This window comes from Acanthochromis polyacanthus, chromosome 7 (genome assembly GCF_021347895.1).
Source record: "Acanthochromis polyacanthus isolate Apoly-LR-REF ecotype Palm Island chromosome 7, KAUST_Apoly_ChrSc, whole genome shotgun sequence".
In the NCBI taxonomy this organism is placed as follows: domain Eukaryota; kingdom Metazoa; phylum Chordata; class Actinopteri; family Pomacentridae; genus Acanthochromis; species Acanthochromis polyacanthus.
Genome location: NC_067119.1, coordinates 15,164,826 through 15,186,212, shown reverse-complemented (window position 1 = coordinate 15,186,212; position 21,387 = coordinate 15,164,826). Strand labels below are relative to the sequence as shown.

Sequence of the window (21,387 nt, the reverse complement as noted above, 5' to 3'; positions counted from 1 at the left end):
TAATCAATGCAGTCTGGGAGGAAAAACATATAGTTGATAGATGTCTGCTGCAAAAGTGCCACCAATAGCCACTCCAGATGACTCCCATTCAAACAGCATTAACTCCTTTCCAGAAAGTCAGTCTTTTTTTTTTCTTTCCAATGAGCCCCGACAGTCTCACTTGCTAAATCTGGGCCCTCAACTAATTGTCCTGGTGGTCATTGTGGAAACTATTGCTCTGTTAATAAGATCTGAAGGCTTATGGAGGGCTTTGATGTCTGCCGTGTGGCTCTTGATTGACTGCCCTGATTGACAGTTGGTTCACCAGCTGCTCACCCCAACTCCTGAACTCGCCCTGTCTCACTTTTGGAGCTTAATGTAGAATACATAGTGATTTCTTTTTATTCCACACATGCAGCCCTCCTGTGTTTGCTGTTAAGGACTTAAGACCCTCACATGAACCTGCCATACAGCACGATATCAGTGTTTTCAGTAAGCTCGTTTTTGCTTCAGTCCAAGGTAGAAAGTTGTGTTTCCAGAGTATAAAGAGCAACCATTTGCACATCTTTTTTTGGAAGTTTCTGGCTCCTTAAGCTGCAATTTTACTCTTTAAACTGGCTCCAATGAAAACTAGTGGGTGACATCACACCTGGCTACATCCATCCATGTCTATGGAAGAGAGGACTGTACCAAGATCCAAACAGAGAGATGAGATGAAAACAGGAGACAAGTAATGATGTAGTAACCAGGGGAGACAGAGGTGGTGGAATGTCGATCCATCCATTAAGATTATCATAATGCATTCCAGACAGCCGGGATCTGTGTGCCTATTCTGTATCCGTCCGTATTTATGTATGCATAATGTACATGAGTGCATGTGTACCGTGCAAATGTGCGGTTGTAGCTTTCGGCCCCATTATTCCATGCTGTCAGATCAGTTCTGAATGCTGATGACAGGGTTGATTTTTCATGTGAATGGATGAAAGGCCTGAGTTATGATGGTGTCCATATGCAGGTTCCCTCCTTGTACCACAAATGGAACAGCACTGACTCTTTATCATTATTAGCAACCCTCCCATAGCTCCAACAAAATACAGACTGCATACTCTATCCCCTGCTTCTATTTCATTTGTCCATTAATGCCATTTTCTTGCTGCTGCTGCTGCTGCCTGCTCTATCTCTTTCTCCTCTAGAGAGCAGCTTGAAGGAACATGGTGCATCACAAGATTTATGATCAATCACTAGACAGCTATAGTCCATGTCTTGAAGAATCTGTTTGAGCTTTGCATGTAGCAGTCCAATAAAGCTGACATAGACCTTATGAGATCTTGTGAAAAAAGCTTTATATATGTCAAAATGTTTTCTTGTGTGTTAGCTTGGTATTTATGATCAGTCTTGTGTTGCAGTTGCATTTTGCATATTGGCCTGCAGGCATCTGAAACCTCGCTGTTTTACATTTTGTAATCTAGCATGGGTAGAATCATCACCACCCTCTAGGTTTTGATGACCATTTAACAAATGTTCATTTGATGCCATCCACAGACTCTGTTTAAGACTCTTGTTTTTTAGTATCAAACCTAGAAATATCTGTCACATAATTCCAACCACAAGCAAGACACAGAGATGTAATTGTGTTTTCTGTAACACGCAGTTTCAGTCCATGCACATGAGCAAGTCAGAGAGCAAGAAAAAAGGCACATTTTCAACCGCCAATCTGCCACGCCAAGTAGTTTCCTATTTTCCACACATCTTACATGCCTAAAAATGCCATAACTCTGCTCACTCATCTCTTGCAGTGAGCTGCCACTGATATTGGATTTCTGCCCTTTTCAGATTAAAATCACTCAAATACAAGATTGCGGATTGTATCCATGTTGGAAAAACATGCTCGCATCAGCATTCTGCGAGATGCGTTTCACATATACCAAGAATGCACTGTGAACTCTGACCCAAGAAGTGCTCCCAATGTCCTCGCTTATCCCGTCTGTCATTCACAGAGGCAGACACTTCAGAGCTGTAACTCACTCACTGCTAATACTGTATTTTGCTGAATTGCTTGCATATGCGACTGGAATTTGATTGCTTTTCTCCCCCACATCTCTCTGAATCTGTTCAATTTTACATGTCGAATGTATTCCTCTGTTAATGGTTTCTCTCTCGGCCCGCTCAATCTGTTTTGTGTTGACGTTTAGAGAAATAGATAGCTGGGCGTTCTCCACAAAAGATCAGGCTCCTGACCAACTCCAGTTTTCCTCTTGCCTTCAATTAGCTGCCTTACACAGAGACAAGAGGCTGACGCAAACAAAAATGAAGAATTATGACCTCCATTTGAGTGAATTCCCTCTGTCCTGCTAGCGTTGATTAAGCTGTTTCTCTTGTTGAAGCAGATGACAGCAGAACCCTGTCTCCTCCTCTCTCTAATTCTATCAGAGATGCAACAAATCAACCCTCGACCCGCATCAAGCTCATAGGGCGAAAACACCATTAACGGGCATTTTCTCTGCAGGAATATGATTTGACATCTTAATTTTCATCTGCAAACAAGCAAGCTAATCAATCACGTCACTGAGGGCGAATTTTTCATCCCACAGTCCCTCCGGTCATTTGGCAACAGAAAGTTAATGGAGATGAGGAAAAGACTAATATTCTTATACTGACTATGAGCACTGTCTATAGGGCTTTGCTCTGTTACACTGGCTACTCTAAACATGCACAAATCTGTGAAATATTGATTGTGCATATCATGATATTGATTGTGCATAAATTTCCTATCTTCAGTAGAGATGCGAGAAGATGCTGTTATGTTTTCTGCACATGAATCTATTCACAGTAACTCGTGCTTATCCCTGCCTCGTGTGTTCATGGATAGTGACCTCTGCCTTAGGGCCACATTAACATTTCTGTCGAGTACAGGTGTGCAGTATAGCCAGCTTCACTGCTTAATGATGCGTAAGATTTTCTTTGTTAGCTACGCTACACTACACATTTACACAACATAGGAAAATGAACTACAAGGGCAAAGTCTGACCACTGAGTCTTTGTGCTGAACTGCAGATACCACAGACAATGACCTTACATTGTGGAAATCTCTTTGGTGTGTTGAAGCTAACTGTAGTCACTCTTTGTAGTATAATGTCCACACTGATATGCTTATTATAACCTATTATGGACCTTGTATTAATGAAAATTAATAAGCTGCTAAATATTTAAAAATGAAAGCAATCAGTCACTAATTGCATCTTTTAGATTCATTATTTAGACATTTAGCTCGGGGCGCTTTAACATTTCTGTGCACAGTGAGAGATAAGATAAACATTTAATCAGAGCAGGCAAGGCCATTCAGGACATTTGCCTCTGCTGCATTTGAGCCTACTCAAAGGACAGTAGCCTTAATGAACATCGACAAGTTATTTCGATCAAATTGTGCTTTTGGATCACATCTCAACCACCAATGTTGAGCATAGAATGATAACTTACACCTACCCAAGACTAGCCCATGTAGTATGTGTTCATGTGGAGCTACAGTGGTGCAGTTGTTCACTTTTGACATCTTGAAAATGAACCACAAAATCTTGGCACAACTACTGCTGAAGGGTCCCTTCAAAAATGCAACCTGAGCCTGGAGCGAGAGTTTAATCAATGTTTACTCATGGCTGCACAGAATCTGACAACAGTCTTTATTGTCATTAGCAGCAATAATGAGGCTGGATATCATCACCAGGTAGGCAAACTGTTGTCATAATAACAGTCAAGTCAAACATCAGCAAGATTGTTTCATAGTTGAATAAGCATCCACGTCGCAGAAATTATACAGGACGTAATATTGTGATTATCATTAAAAAGTGCCAAGCCATGACTTCACTTCATTAAAGAAGAAAGGAAGGTGTTATCAGACGCTGACAAACTACTGGAACTGTTCCTTTCAAAATGGTCCAGCAGAAGGCTTTGGAGAACATTATGGCAATAAAGCAAGCAGATAACGCTGCACTGAAGATTTGTTAACACAGCACAACAACTTATGTGCCCAAAACAATCTTTATTAAAGAAATAACATGCATGCAGTCCTGTCGGGTTTATTGTTTACTCACACTGTTTTGCCATCTCGGGCTGAGTTAGTATATTATAAGCTCTGACTGAGATTCCGCAATAGCTGTCAAATTGGCAGGTTATTCATCTCCACGCTGGACTTTATCTGCACAACACACTTGATATGATTATTTGTCAACTCATCTGAGAATGGCAGGCAAATTTAAAGTTCGAAAAGATTGAACATCAAGTTCCAGAACACTTCAATAGGAGAGATACTGGACGACATGCATCTAAAATGTCTTGTAGAAAAAGGGCAACAAAAGTGGAGGAATGTCTGCAAAACAAACTGCCGGCAAATTTGGCCAGCATTCGTATCTAGTTTGGTGCTAAATGAAAGAACTTTGCATGTAAGTATACAGCACCCTGGGGAAATACAGCCTGAAAAATGTGTCTGAAAACTTTCCTCCTGTTCCAAATGACCATAAGTTGTTTCAGTTGATGACAAACAGACCTGCTTCTGATGTTCAAGCAAGATTATAGAATAGTTTCAGATACTGCGGAAGTTTTTTTTTTTAAATGATTAGGGATAAAAGATTAGAAATAATCAAGCCAGTGTTTTTAATTTCTTTTTTTTCCAACATCTTAACTTAACATTTATAATAACAGTACGCATTGCCAGTATTTAGTCCCTGAGAAAATCATAGTAATTAGCTTATACTCTATCGGGGAAAAAAGCTCTGTTGTGATTTAATTTTGTAGCCTGTTTACTTATTCCTCAGTTACAAATGTGTATTTATCACAGAGTTATTAAGATTTAAGGAGATAGGAAATCATGCTAAGAAGTGTAACTTAAACAGGTCTTGCATGTGTCAAGTGTAAGATTGGTGAGGATGATGATGGTGACAAAAACTACTGCAAATGAATTGACAGGTGTAGGACTGTATCACTTCTGCCTCTCTCAATCTTTCTCTTTAAGCTTTACATTCTGTTCACTAAAGAGATTGTCCAATCCATCAGCAGTCATCTCCCGTGCTTCTCATGGACATTCAGGCTGGACACAATGGCAGTGGGAAATCACATGTCAGATGACTTCATGGTAGATGACTTTAATATCTGCCACAGTAGCCAGCGAGGCTATACGCTAGAATCATTCAATAGCCAATGAAGCCGCAGGCCACTAAACCAATATGGCGTGCTGTAGCAGAATGGATGTTCCATGGAAGCCCTGTCGGTCGCAGTGTAATTTAATCCAGCCCTTAGGACAAGCATCTCTCAACACAAATGGGAAAAAAATGTAAGAAATAGTTACTTGAGGGAGTGGATGAATTTTATAACCCTACACTAACCCCCATCTACGCTCCCAAAGTTTGGAGACTTCAATTTTCCCCTCATCTCATTTAGTATGACTGTCAATGCAAACTGACGATAAAAGCAAAGGAAAAACCTGGTTACTTTTTTAATGGACAAGTGGCCAAACACCTCGTTGTTGAAAGGCCTGTGGAAAAGAAGCAGGCTATTTGTTTTGTAGACGAGAGAGAAAGACAACATCTATTCACCATGGAGACAACAGCAAACATGAGGGAGATGTATTTATGTGTTTTGTTTCTCCAGTCTCTGGAAGAAGAGGGAGCAAAACATGTGAAATGAATAAAGCACAGAAGTTTTGGGCTGGCTGTCAGGTTAACCGCTTCATAAAAAGGTGCCAATTTAGAAAACAGATCACACTGTGTACGTAGAGCTCCACTCAGCTGTGCTCTCGACTCTTTCAGCGCTGTCTCTGGAGGAAGGAGGAAAACACAAAGACACAGGGGTTTGACAGCCACCTAGAGCTGCATTAACACAACAGGCCAAAGTTTACAGATAAATATAGTATAACCACTCAGAAGTAGGTGTTAAATGTCAAAACTCCACCCCTCCACTCTGCCTTTGAGTTTTTTCTCATACAATAGCTAGAGCAAAAATCTTTAAAGCTTCTCTTCAACAGCTGAGAGAATAATGTGCAATGCTGCATGATTTTGCACTAATGCCAAATGTATGAGCACAGAGTCATGCTTCTTATTTTGCAATAATCAGCGTATCCCTGTGACAAATGCGTTGCAGCGACTGCTGGTGGCTGCGCCGACTGGCAGCGACGCCTCCGTCTCCCATGTGTGCATAGGCTGTGGTGGAATGGACAAACTCAAGTCATTTCCACTCTATCACCTTTCTTTGATAAAACCTAATTTCCCAGGGGCTTGAGCTTCAGATGAACTCAGTTCAGCTCCGTTCCTATGCCAAGAAGCAGACAACTCAACATCTAACAAGAGCTGAATAGAAGCACAACATAATGCAGAAAGTAGGGCTCTCGTTTTTCGAAATGTACAGTATTGTGCAGCAGGGGAAGTGAGCTATAACTTTCAAACTGCTTCAATTTAACTCCCCCATGAATTCCATTGCCATTTTAGGGAAGAGTTTTAGTGAGTGATGAGAGCAGTGTGAAAAGCTTGGCTGAAAGCAGACCATGGAAGCATCTACTCAGATCACTGTAATGCCACTCGCAAAGCTCTGTAGTGAAGCTGAGAAAACATGGTCCAGGCATAGTGTGTCTCTCTCTCTCTGCTGTATTATTAGATGAGCTTTAGGTCAGAAAAGGGCCATCCAGATTTTGAATTCATGTCAAGTTAGGTTATGTGGCTTCATATTTTTCCGTGAAAGCATACTGCTAATAATGGAGCTCGAGGAGTAGTGATATTAATATAAAAATAGAATTGAAAAAAGGTGATTGAGCTCTTAGTCGTGCTGCTTCCATTTGTGTTACTGCTGTTTTTTACCGTTCTGCCTTCAGTGGGGGGAAAAATTGCAGGAAAAACCCTTATATATAAGTGGAAAGCCATGATGAATTCAAATACAATCCTGCATATAACATAAGGCATTTTTCTATCATAGTTTGGGTCTACTTTAAGCCGCTTTGTATTATCTCTAGGGATGCAATTAATTCCTTAGTATTCAATTATTTGAGATTAATTATTTAATCTATTAAAAATATGTTTCCCATTAAGGCAGAAGGTGTAAGAAAATGCATTGCAGGTTTGTCATAGCATCTGGTTGCACCACCAGGTGGATCTTCACTCTGTTTTGTGAAAAGGGGTTGCAGGTGTATTTGCTGACCACACAAAAGGATCACATAAAACAAGCACACCTCCCTGCTGTCTAACTGTGACTGTGGCAGTTGTGCTGATGAACTCTGCAGCAGAAAGTCCTGCTTTCTTCTGCTTTGGTAACTAGCCTGTTAGCAGAGAACAGCTATAGTTGCTAATGATGCTCATGCTCAGAAGCAGCACAGTTCCAATTGGATGCTTTCAATGGCATTAACATTAGAGTGATGACGTTTATCAGCGCTGATCTGCTGAGTATAAATATATTTTAGCTGTGGCAGAAATAGTGACAGATTTCCTGGACTGACCAAGTTATCACGACAGTGTTATAGGCATCTGTTCCCACTGAGCAGCTTAATATTTTGGATTTTGCTGGACCAGTCGTTAAGTAGCAATTTTAGATGAAGATCATCTTTTATATCTGTTCAATTTTTATCTTAAGTAACTTGGTGTTTACTTTATCTGTCCTTCAAGTTCCTAATTCAACCCTGTCAACTTTGCGTCAGTGATAGGAACTGGTTTTATAAGCATAAAGGAAAATGTATACTAGGCTTTAATGATGAACAGACTATCAGATAAGGAAATGTATTAACATTTGCATCTCTTCTTGACTGTTTGACTATGTGCATACTGTCCTGATGCTTCCAGAATGACTCTGGCCATATCTTCAGGACACAAAAGGTTGATTTTGACTTATAGCAGCCAAAAATGTTAGTAACTTTGTGCTGCTGTTTCCTTTAATCCCTCAACCATCCACACACAGTAAATTCTAGGTACAGTACAATGTAATCATGTCAGCTACTCACAGATGTAGTAATATTCTCTGCCCGGTCTGAACTCAAAGCCCAAGGAGAATGGAGTGAAGAGCTGGAACTTCTCAGAAAACTTGAGCGGTCCGTTCGGTGAGTGCGGCCTGTTGCATTCCCAGCGCTTAAAGCCCTTGGCGGTGTGGTCGCATGTGCTGTAGCCATCGTAGTTGACCATGTAGAGGACGTAGCGCTCTGTCCGCTCCTCAGGCACTGTGTCTTCATAGTGAGGACAGTAGACATCCAGGTAGTCGTTTATGCACACGTCGATGTGGTAATCCCCACGATGGAACCTGGAGGGGAAAATCAAGAGAAGACGGGAAGAGGTTCATTGTTTTGTCTTACATAAAGTACAGCTTTCCAATGATTTACATGCACTTCAAAGATCAAATCAATCACCGTGAAATGTCTGTGTGTTTATACACCAACATTGCTTCAGTTGTTACGGATAGAAGTTTGTTTGCATTCAGCATGCAGAGGAGGAACGCGGGTAATATCACTCACCAATCTTCCAGTATCATGTGGAAATTTACAAGCGCCAACACTCTCATCCTTTGGCTTCAATAAATTTGGATGGCTTGGTTTATCTATAAATCTGTCTCTGAAACAGATATTTACTCACACATACACACTTACGCCTTCCGAATGATAGCAAACTGAAGTATCCAGCTCTGAGAAAATGCGCTTATAAGAACACAGCTTTTAGGTCTCTCAAGAAAAAAAAGGAAAAGAAACACATTTACTTGAGGATTTTTCCACTGGAAAAAGGAAAAAAGAAAAAAGAAAAAGACGGAGTGCAAAGTAGAAATGGTCACAGGGATGTGGGATGGCAGGATGGTCCAGACAGTAAATGTCATGATTGGAAAAATACAGGGCCTGGCTGTCTCCGAGGGCTGTGCAGTGAGGCATCTTTACAGCAGCGATGATCTAGAACAGGCCACACAGGGTCAGAGGGCTTCAATACATACCGGGAGATTCATCAAAAGGTCACACACTGTCACAAGCTACCATCCACACACACACACACACAGTCACAATTTCTTCTCTGCTGCCCACCAAATAGGCCTCTCATCTGTTGAATTTTCACAGCTACCAAAATTCAAAGGCAAAGAAGCATTTATTTGTCATAAATACACTACAGCACTGAGAAATTCTCTTTTCCGCTCATCCCAGTTGGGGTTTAGAGTGCAGGGCCAGCCATGATAACCCTGGAGCAGATAAGGTTAAGGATCTTGCTTGACAGTGCTGTAACCCAGAGCCTCAACCACTGAGTCACCACTTCCAAAAAAGTAATCCCTGTGTTGTGAGTGTTCTGACTGCTTTAGGGTGATATGACGCCAGCCGTCGGGTCACAGGAGGCTTCACAGAGAAAACACAGAGCCTGTAAACTTGTTAGGGATTCCACCAATCAAGCACACACACTCGAAGCACTGAGCAACTGTGTGAAGTCGCAAAGTCCACACGCAACACAGCTGATGCCACTGACTCCCGTCACCCAGAAGCCAGGTGGTGTTCGCTTATAATTGAGACCCAGTCTTTAAATGTTGTGAGAGCACAACCTTACAAGAGTTTTGACAAAACTTTTAATTGAAAACTGCCACTGCTGTCTATAAGAAGGGGATCCTCGAGTCCCAGGACGCACAAGGGGCAGAGCGTATGACAGGCAAAAATAATTTTATCCTAAGGACTCTGGAGCCTCAGGATTAACATACTGAAGCGGCACTGTGACCTCTTTCTCTCACCATGCAATCATTTCTGTCGCACTCATGTGAAAAAATGTCCATTAAGTCATTAAATTTTCTAAAGAAACAGCAATTCACTCCTAATTTAAATAGTGGAGAGGTTATAAAGAACAAGGACACATTGGTAGAACAAATCTTGCAGTTGGTGTAAAATACCAGTTGGGGGGGGAGAGAATGATTTTCATTGATTGTAGCTAAATGTCTCAAACATCTTCAGATGCTGGTGAAAATACATGTTGCACAATCCTCTTTTTTCCCTGTCACTCGCTTTCCACCCACATTTTTGCTTTCTCAATTCAAAACTGCAGCTCTGTTGTTGTTTCAGTGCGGTGCTGGGAGTTCTGACTAAGGAATTGATCTTCTGAAATCACATTGTTGTATATGCACTGAAAAACGATTATCCTGCTTGATTTACTTCAGTCTGCAGTTTATGCAGACAAACTACACAGAATTTCAATCACAAACCAGGCCACTTGTTCAGTAGATCAAATAGCAATTGGAGCAAAATCTGGTTTCGATGCCTTCAGTTGTCACTTAATTCATGTTGGTTATAATGGAATGATTAATGTAACAATCAAGCGACAAATTGAACTGAGCCATTTCTCATTACTGTGATCATGTGTCTCCTTCCAGCTCTGCTCTGTATATTTATGTGCATGTCTATGTGTATATGTGAGCATGAGCTAACATGAAATGCTGTTTTTTGTCTGTGTTTACCCATGTAGGGTAAATACCAATGCGAGGGTGTTTACAACCAAGGCATGGAGTAGCTCATCTGTAACATTTCATTTAAAACATGTCTCTGGAGGTCCAGGGAGAGCCATGCATCTCTCTCACTGCTTTAAAATGTCACTGACTTAATGGTCACATCATCCCATCCGCTCGTCCCAGCTTCTGTCTATGTGTACTCTATGTGTGTGTGCAGGGGGGAGAGAGAAGTAGAATTAGTGTGTGTGTGTGTGTGTGTGTGTGTGTGTGATGTTTCAGCTGCCCTTCTCTCAGTGCCTCAGCAGTCAGAATAGTGACTCGTGCTCCTGACTGCAAATGAAGCAGAGGATGTTTGGGTGAGTGAGCACATAAAAAGGGACAGGACAGGCATTTGTAACATGTAACACGCTCACTCGCACACACATACGGGCAACAAACGTGCACGCGGCACACACCTCCACGTGCACACGCCCTCGTTAGGCACACACATACATTAGGTTTGTGTTATCAGTTGAGTGAGCTCCCTGGCACATTGGCAAAGGAACAGCAGTGAGACAGCCAGAAGCTGCTAATGGCACCGAGCGAGAAAGAGAGTGAGGGTGAGAAACAGACAGGGAGGGAGAGAGAGAGAAAGGACCAGCTTCCAAAAGAGGGCGAGGGAATACAAAAAAAGAGACAGCAAGACTGAATACTGCAGATAGTATTGCCAGGCTCCCAGTGAATCCGCGTCTTTGCAGGAGTTATTCAACCATGCATTCATCATTAAAGCAGATTCTGCTGAAACTGTATATGTGCATGACATGACTGTGTGTGCAGCCAAAGCTGTAAATTTTCTCCAAGTCTATTCGGTGAAGGATTGTCATCAAGATGTGTTCTTGTATTTTGTGGAAAGCTGTGTTTATTGTCCTTATAAAACCCCGTTATCATGGGACTAATGCGAGTTTTAGATGCGGCTGGTGTCTTGTTTATAGCGATGGCAGCTTTAATCGGCTGTTGCTGTACAAACACTCCCCACTTTTTTCAGCCGAGAGAGGAAACTGTTCTCTACCACAAAACGGACATGTGCTACATACATCAACCCCCTGTGCTGATTACACAAGCACCGAGATGTTGCACCAATGTAATGTAAATCAAGGCTGCACTGAGTGCTCTGTTAGAATTCAAAAGAGTGAAATATGGGCAGTGTAGTAATACTGGGTTCAATAGAAAAGAATGACTGCAAAGGCACTGCAGGATCAGCCAATCTCGAGGGCACAAAAGAAAATGTAAATTAAAGCAGCATCAAAATTGGCTGCTCTGTACATTTGTATGTGTGATAGAGTGAGTGGAGGAGCCAGAATAATAGGTTTTTTCAGTCTTTCATGATAATCATTCAGTACACTGATCCATGTTAAAACGCATAATAGCATATATGTCCACATGTTAAACTGACATTTGAAGTAACAGAATATAATTAAATAAGCCAATTAAAAATCTGATTCCTTTTTTCTGTCTTTAAATTGTAAAGATTCAGCTTTTCGAACAACTTGCTGTTCAACTCCCAGTCACTCCTTCAGCTGTTGCGGTATACAAAAGAAGGTTGTGAAGCACAGGAAAATGTAGCCAATCTGATGTGTCATTGATGTCATTGATCATTTGGGTTAATTCTTTACTAGCACATTGCTTATGATTGCAGATTAAAGCAAATTATGTCTGAATTAAAGTAAAACATACACATAAGATGGCAAACACACAGAAAAAATGGCAATTCAGCACACACAACTTCACTCCAGAGAACCAGATTCCAGACAGAGGGATGCTGTTTTCTATCAGTTTTCCTAAATGGGAGCTAGATCGAATACAAATCACTTAAGAAATTGTCCAGATGAAGCTGGAGCACAGCTGCCCTCACTCCTCTGGTGCTATACACATGCACACAGTCAACCCAACTGCCTGTATTTTGCAATATACTTGTGGCAATGCCATGAGCGACAGTCTTTTTGTGAGAAACTGTAGCAGCACAGGATGACAGCGGATGGCTTCTAGGAGTAAAATAGGTAATTAAGGAGCAAACTTGGATTGGAGGCTAATTGTCAAATGGCGATAATTGCATGTCTTTGTTATGCCACAGCTGTCCCAGTTTGCTCCGGGTCGTAACACAAAGCCAGGGAAATCAGATGGACACAGAGCGTGGGTGCATGTGTGTGTTTGTCAGTAACAGAGAGAGAGAGAGAGAGAGAGAGGGTGGGGAGAGGAGGGGAGAGATAATCTTTATTACGAACTGATTACATTTTCACACCGCCTCCTCAGGGTTAAAAACTGAAGGCCAAGTATTGTCGGCACACACACGCACTCAGAGACACTTGCACATGCAAACACAGAGCCACAAACAGAAGAGAGTGAATTTGGGAGAGCTGGAACAGTGAAGTGAATGCAGGGTAAGGTGGCACACCACTGCAGTTGCTGATTGGCTCATTTCCATTTCAATTACACAGCCCAGTGACATTGCCGTGCATACACTCGGGCACACGCACATACTCGCAGAGAGACAAACATACCCACAACTACATGTACAGGGCCTACACACACATACACACACTGTACCCTACGCACTCCCATCAGCCACTTCTCAGAGCTGTGCATCGGTGGCTGCAGACAGAAAGCAAGAGGGACAGGGAGAGATAGATAACCTGAGTGAAAGAGAAAGACAGAGGAGCAGAGCAAGAGCTCAGTAGCAGGCAGAGCCAGAGAGCAATCCAAGTCATCTAACCAGCTGAATAAGTGAGATTCAATAGAAAGAGGAACTTTTCAATGTGCTGCCGTAGCAGAGCACTGCTCGAAATACCACTGCTCAAAGGTGTGACCCCAAAGACAAGTAGAGACTGATTACTAACACTGGATATCAAAGGATTAAAAAGGTTCTGTGTTCAAATTTTTCCCCTTTAGTGTAGGAGGAGATGTTTTAATTAAAAAAAAAAAAACCTCAATCTTCAATGCTTGTCTTGTTTCTCATGTTGTTTTTCTCCAAAGTTGTAAAGAGAAACACTCTGAAACCATGCAACCCACCATGTGCTGCTCAAAGTTCAGCCTCAGGGCATCTCTGGATAAAACATTGTAAGGGAGATTGTCACCGCAAAAGTGTAGTGACAACATTTCTACTTTCAGGGTGGACTGCTGATGAATGCACAGTGACAAAACGCAGTTAAGACGGCAAACTTTTTATGTAAAAACTGCCTGAAACAATCCCGCTTCATGTTCTTTAGCAGCAGAGACTTTGACAAGAGCTGTCAAGACTAAAGCGCTTAAACACTGTTGACAGGTGCTTGCATTACAAAGTCAAAGCCCCATCTACCACACCATAAAAGATCATCTTTGTTTGTCTCTCCCTCCTGTTCCCTCTGTTCTCTGTGTATTTTCCTGCTCCTACCCCTTCTCTTTCTCGATTCTTTCCGCCTGCCTGAGTTTCTCGCTTTGCCCAGGCCCGCTCATGACCCCAAATCAGATCTATTTACATTATTTCACCTCTCCCTGTTGAAATTCATACATCTGATATATTTTCAATTCAATATCCTCAGGCAATGTTCCGTTGCCTGATAAATCAAATCACAGTAACCTAGAAAGTAGAAATGCACAGGGACCCTAAAAGGCAAATGTGTTATTGTTTTCTCCCCAACTTTTTGACTGTATCCTGTTGAGTTTGTGTATGTATGCTTATACGGATGTGTGTGTGTGTGTGTGTGTGTGTGTGTGTGTGTGTGTGTGTGTGTGTGTGTGTGTGTGTGTGTGTGTGTGTGTGTGTGTGTGTGTGTGTGTGTGTGTGTGTGTGTGTGCGTGTGCATGTTCCCCAAGTGAAAGATCATTTGTTGATTTTGGTCTGGAGGGAAAATATGTTTATCCGAGAAGAGGTGAACTCTGACTGAACCCTGGCTGGAGTACACATGCGAAGGCCCATTCAGGACCTTTCAACACTTAAGCCACAAGCACACATCGCAAACACTTCTCGATATAGTTTGCACAGTTGTCTAATTACAGATGATTGGTGCGGGTCGGAGGATGAAAGAGAGGGAGAGCAGGAAGAAAGAATGAACTGACAGACACAGAAAAGCAGAGGGGGAACAAGAGAGAGGCTGTTGCACTTCATCATTCATGTTCTTAACAGCGGTGAGAACAGGACTCGGCCTTCCAGACAGATATTCTCCTTATTACTGATGGTAGAGGAGTGTAGTGGGGAGAGGGGTGAAGAACTGATAACTGCATCCAGTATTTCCACTCCACGCTCATCTTGACTGTAAAATTAAATTCCTCACCAGCCCACTATTTCAGCAATTTGGGACCTCGAGATGGAAAATGCATTTCTTTATGTCTGAGAGCCTAGCAAGAAATGGCAACACCACCTTCTAGGAATCTCATACAGTAATAAGCAACTACTTCTCTACTACTTTTACAAGCACACAACCCAGGCAGCAGCAATTTTGGTTCCAACTGGGGCTCGAACGCTGCTCAAAAAAACGTCAAAACATGGGATGTGTAGCTTTAAGGGAGCCATTTGGTTATTACAATAGAATGGGATATGGGGCATTTGTATAAAACAGTGTTTAGACTAACTCTAAACAAGGCAGTAGTTAAGCCAGATTATCTAATTGAGAGAAAATGCTGATAATAATCACTTAATACACTGTAAAATTTTGTGCGTGAACAATATGGTCCTAGTTGAATGAAAGTAGGTCTGTGTAGGCATTTAGAAAAAACACTTTGCCTTGTATTTTCGGTTTGTTTAATGCAGCATTTTGTTTTAGAAAGTTTTAAGATGTCAACAATGAGTTATAATCTAAAGTCTATGCTCTATTCTCAGTTTGGTTAGGGCGCCATCATGGATGTTTTTTAAAAAAAAATCAAAGAGACGCAACTCCAAAAATACAAGCACTGAGATAGAGTCGGCTACAGAGAAGAGTAGTGAAGTCACAGGATGGATATGTGAAGAGTGTCAACTTGTTTGTATGAGATGACAGCCACATTCCTCACTGGCTAACCGGCCGATAGGCTTACAGCACTGGGAGGGGTTGGCGGAGAAGACACGGTGACATCAGACCTGTAGAGTATCACATATTGAGGGTACTGCCTCTCAGTGGAAGGCTGGGGCATGTGTGTATATTTTACTATATTTATACAGAATAGCTGCAATACAATGGACAAACACGTACAGACAATAGTGCGTAGCTGCTGGTCATGGTGCATTTTATTGTGTCCATCTGCTCTAGCTTTATAGAGGGTGTACTTCAGGCTCAGAGCAGGTGGTCAGCCCAGTATAATATACTGACTGTCAGCAACGAGGGACACAGGGAAGTACCCATGCATTCCTTCATCTCTCCTTCTCACATCTCGTTTCGTTCGACCCTTTCTCCCTTTTCTACATCACTCCATCCCCTGCCCCCTCTGCTCCCTCAATCTTCTTTTACCCCTCTCCCACCACCTCCGCCACCACTGCCACCCTTGACTGTGATCTTACAATATTCATTTCCGCCATTTATGTCTGTCAGTGCTCATTTTGCCCCAGGGAGACAATGAATTAAGAGTAGTGACAGACAAGTTCTTGTTCTGCTCTTGGTGCTGAGTGAAACGGCGAGATGTAGGGCTCCAGTGAGTGTTTGATGTAGTCTGCATCAGCATGCTGCAGCTCAAGTCCAAAACAGAGGAGAAAAAAAAAGGCAGACAGATACTTCCTCTGAGCTCATCCACTCACTACTCTGCCAAACAACCATTTTTATGGGTGTGTAATACTGATGTGTGTGTAGGCTATATGTGTGAGCGAACGGCTGAATATGTGTATGTGGGCCTGTGTATATCTCGCTGTGTGTAAAAGGCTTTCTTTATGTATTCTCTCATCACCAAGGGAGTCAGGCAAAAATGACACATCCCCCAACATCCTGTCAGGCCATGGGGCCATTCTTCTGAATCATTGCTGCCCCAAACTCCACTTCAATCCCTTTGTAAATCCTGTACACTCTGACATGTTTACTGGGACCACAGTGGGTGTATGCTTGCCTGTAGAGACATGTGTGTTTGTTCATGGTCACACATGAGCAGTTAGTATCAATTAATAGCTACGTATCATTGAGTGGTGAGATGTGTTGGCCATTAATCATCAGTCATTGTTTTATAGTGACAGGGTATTTGGCAGCTGAGACAGAACAGCAGCAATGAAATGGCTGTGAGCCGTGTAACATGTCTTCCTAATGTGAGTGAGGGAGGGAGAGAAGGGCATCCTATACAAACAGGGACACAGTCGAAACCTTGGGCTGTTGTTTACTTCATTAAATGCACTTGGTTCTGAATGGCAAGCTCTGGATAGGTTCCACGAGGTTAGATAAACACAAATACTGCACATGGCTGCTAAAAGTTGCCATGTGTCTGCAGCAATTAATGTTCAGTAACTGACATAACTAAACACTTTGATAGGTGGGGTAATAAGCATGTGTAAACACAGAAAACATTCCCAGGTGCACATTCGCATTCGAGCAGTAAGCAGCATTGCATAATGTCCCTGGCGCAAACCTTAAATGGAACTAAAATGCTCTCTTCAAAGCAGATGAAGCAGTCATTGGATTGAAAAAAATAAATCAGGGTTGTTGAAATTAAAATGTGCACCATTTTCCATCATGCTAATTTCGTCTCACACTATTCAGAAGAACGTTGTACTCAATACAGAGCTTAGGTACATTGGATAACGTACTTGGTGGAGACCTAAAATGCATTTAAAAAGTCTCTTCTTAGAGGGATAAAGCTGTGGCTGAATTGAAAAAGATTTTTTTCTGTTTAAACGTGCTTACTTTCACTTTCTTATTTCAAATTGACAGTTAAACATGATTCACTAGGTCCTCGTTTATCTAAAAAAAAAGAGAGAGAAACACAGTGAGCATGTGTTCAGGAGACCTCTCTTTTTTTGGAAAACCCTGTTACAAACATCCCCCTTTCTACTTCTTTTACCTCCTGTGGCCCACCTGCATAAGGGACATTACAGAAGAATGCCAGTTCACTTTTATTTTCTGTAGTTTGTAAGCCCTCCTCTCTCTGTCCCTCAGGACAAATGATCAGCAGATGGATGGAGGAGTGAAGTGAGTAGGAAAAACTGGCAAAAAGGGCAGAGATAAAATAAAGGAAGCATATCATGTGGGAGATGCAGGAGAGATGCAGAGTGGGAGGAGGGGGAATAAAGAAGAAAGACATGTGAAGGTTTAAAAGGTGTAAAAGATGGAGGGGAGCATGAAGGGAAGAGGGTAAATATGTGGGTAGAGGAAATCAGAAGCGAGGATGAAAAGAGAAAAAGCAGCCATGAAAAGAGGACCCACAAGCTTGTATGTGTCCAGCTTGTTTCATCCTAGCGCAGCTGTATTCTCACCAGTTGCACTGATCATTAAGACTCACGTCACCATGTGCGCACAGATGCACACAGACCCTGACCTCCCCCTGACATCCCTGTATACTGTATATACACTAAATACACGAGGGAAAACTCACATGCTGACCTTCAAGGTAGGTTGCTATGGAGCTGTGTCAGGATGTTATAATGTCACCACTTTCATAAAACCCTTGCCCCTTTCACAGTTCACAAACCACTAACAGTATACTCTGTGCAGTAGCGAGTGGATGGATGCATAGAGCGTGCGTCAGGCTTTCTGAGATTGCAGCAGATTTAGGATGAGTTAGGTATGGAACACTTAACAAGGGAGCCATGGGAAGCCAAATGGTAACTGTTGGGTGAAATAATTGCTGTACTGACAGACTGCAGCTATAAGTGTCCCTGCCTATACATCACTCTTGTCATATGAAAGCTATCCCTCCTTCCTTTAGGGATTTCTTTTTCCAAATGAGTAAACTCTTCATTTAATGCAAGTCTTTCACATTCATTTCAATGACATCAAAATGTTTTCATCAAAATGCTGTTTTATTTCATCTTTTTCATAGATCTAGAAACAATCTGGTTAAAATTGAAACCAAGCTGAAACTAAATTTGCTGAGCTTCCGACAAGTGGTTCACAGGAGCTGGTCACAGATGAATCATGCAATATTTAGTTTCTTGCTTAATAGAAATATCTTTAACCTACAAGACCACATCTCAATCCTAGCACTCATCAGAGCTGAAATCTGGGGCAGATACAAATTTTAGGGAGTAAATAAATGATTGTTGTAATATATCCTAATATGTTGATATCAGGATATCAGTATATATCAGCCAATATAACATAAGCAATACCAGATAGCAATTTTTAAAGAGATGAACAGATTAGAGTTATATTGAAAACAGAAAATGGTGTGGATATTCTTAGAAACTTAAGGTGAAGCCACCGCTCAACTCTGCACCATTTGCTTAGCTGTGACGCATACTCTGCTACATGTGCTGCCGACAGTGCTAAGAGTACTTTAAATAGTAGATCCAAAGCTTCTCAGTTGGACAAACCACCCAATGACACCATTTCTGAATTATCCCAAGTGTCTTTTACTACAGTTTTCATATCAGTGCTTATTGAACTGATAATGTATCTGTGATAGGCCAATATCGGCCCACAAATTCAGTAGACTGTTAAATTAGTTTCAGGTCTAGGGATGCACTTGCAGTTTCAGATGATATCTGGCTGTTGCTCCTGTGTGTTTTGAATGAATTTATTTATGTAAGTTACTTTGGGTTGAAGTATCTGCTGAATAAACGTAGCATAATGTACAGCCTGGATGTCTAGAACTTTAATTTCTGTATAATCATATTTTATTTACTGTGACATTATTGCAAAAGATTATGGTGTAGAAATGCATATCTTCGTATGTGGATAGATCCAGACATACAGCTGTAATTTTGTCACTTAATAAAATGTAGCAGTGTACTTGTAGAAAACCTGGTAGTACACCTTCTGTGCATCTTGTAGCTCTTGTTAACTAAGATGTCTCTCCATTAGTCAATCCTCTCTCCCTCCCACACCTTGACATTTATACTTGCAGGGTCTTTCCTCTATTTGAGCCTTCATTCCTTCCACATATTTTCATATTATGTTAGCCGGAGCAGACTGGTTTTGATCAAATCATGTTTGGAGACATTTTGTTAGGCACCAACCACCCATCACACGGAGTTAAAACTATATGATAAAGCTTGTTTGAATTTCTATCTCAAATGTTTGCTCCAGGCTGATTTTCTTCACTATAATCTATACAGTGCCTCCTCCAGGTCTCGCACACTTAAGCCTGTTGTAAATATTGCAAAAATATTTAGCTAGTTCACTTAATGAGAGAATATATCAGCCATTCATTTTAACACTAATTACTGTCTTAAGGCAATACAAGGGGGCTGTGAAGTGAAATGTAGAACAACGTTGGAATCTTACATGAGAGCAAACCACTCCGTGATCTAAACACTAACCAGCTGTTGCTCGACAGACAGAGGAAGGTTTTTTTTTATTATTCATAGTCATAATAAAAGTGCAATATTTCACTGTACTAAAGGATTCTCTGAATGAATACTTGTGCCAGCAGCTTATGTGATGACATGTTTTATCGCATCATGTCATGCTTTGCCCCTGCTATTATCTGCATCAGTCTAGACAGTGTACACCCATCTGAGTAATAATGTGTACACAATAAAGCTTTGGGAAAAGTGATGACACATCCATCAGATAACAGAAAACGGCAATATTCCCAGATAGCTATCATTCCGGCAGCTCTCCAAATCAAGATTTAAAATGTAAAAAAGCAGGGTTTGCAAAGGGTTAATAAAGGCTTTCATCTTAACAGTGAAAATCCCATCTCAGCGATCACAATCAGATTACAAGGACTGCACTGCCCGGCCGTCTCTCCAGACAGATAGCAACTTTCAAGTTCAGTCACAACTTTTAAGAACAATTGAAATTCACCAACATCCTCAGCGTTATGACTCTGTTATTGAACCGGAGATCTGGCAGACAGGAGATGTGGTTGATGTGGCAGTAGAGGAGGTAATTTCCAGAGCATCTGCTGATTGTAAAAGGCAGAGTGTTTTTAAAGCAGATGGTTATGGAGAGATGATGGAAGTTCTTCATAACCTGCTAGAGCACAAAGCAACGGCGGCAATGTTTTCTAACAAAGGACTGTCGTTTCTAAAAATAAGGACTTTTTTAGACTTTTGCTAAGCTGGAAAAACAGAACAAATGGAGACATGATGCACAATCTTCAAGTATGCAGATGTATACATGAATGTATAGTTATTTTCACGATCATTTCATCTGTTGATTCTTTTTTTTTTTTAGCTAATTGGTTAATCTTTTATCTATCATACTGCTTATTTTATTTGGAAAAACTTTCCAAAACTCTACAATATTCAGTTTACAGTGCTAAAAAAAGACATATGCAGGATAATTGAGACAGCAGAATCAGTAAGTTTTTCAAATTCTTGCTTAACAGAAGCAAAACAATACAAATTTTTTATGTATATTCCAATGTCCGCTTTTACACGTGTGTGCCAGACTGAGATAAACAGAGGAGAGCGATATGGCGAGGCGGTCAGTAGCTGTGACTCCAGGGGGATCAACAATGTTTTTGCCAGTGGGGAGCTGACATATGGGCCTCTCCGCTAATTCCTCATGCCTGTTTAAAAGCTATATGGTCCTTCAGCTCCAGCTCTGTGTACACGTGTGTGTGTGAATGTGCAGAAGTCTGTATTAATGCGGCAAGTTTGTGTGTGCATGCGTGTGGGTTTGGTATGAACAGAGCATTTTCCAGGACCTTCAGGGTCAGCCTCCCATGGAGAAGCTGTCAAGGTCCCAGGCAGGGGGTTAAGTGGTGTGTCGGGTACTTGTGCTGTGTGTCTTATTGTGGGCAATGCCTGTGTTATATAGGGCAGCAAAGGTCACTATGTAATATAGACATGAGCTTGCACGTGCTCACACACACTCATACAGCCACACAAATCTGAATGTATACATGCATGTCCACGCATAAATCCCTAAAATTTAAACTGTATAGGTCAGCGTCAGTTTGCAGTTATCCTTGTGT

General features: G+C 41.5%; 1 protein-coding gene across 1 annotated transcript in view; it reads right to left on the bottom strand.

Moving 5' to 3' along the window:
* Positions 1-21,387, bottom strand: part of efna5b (ephrin-A5b) — a 93,840-nt gene that overhangs the window by 13,250 nt on the left and 59,203 nt on the right. Inside the window, exon 2 of the mRNA XM_022200621.2 lies at positions 7,949-8,241. Coding sequence (XP_022056313.1) covers positions 7,949-8,241 — 293 coding nt within the window. The remainder of the gene's footprint in view (positions 1-7,948; positions 8,242-21,387) is intronic.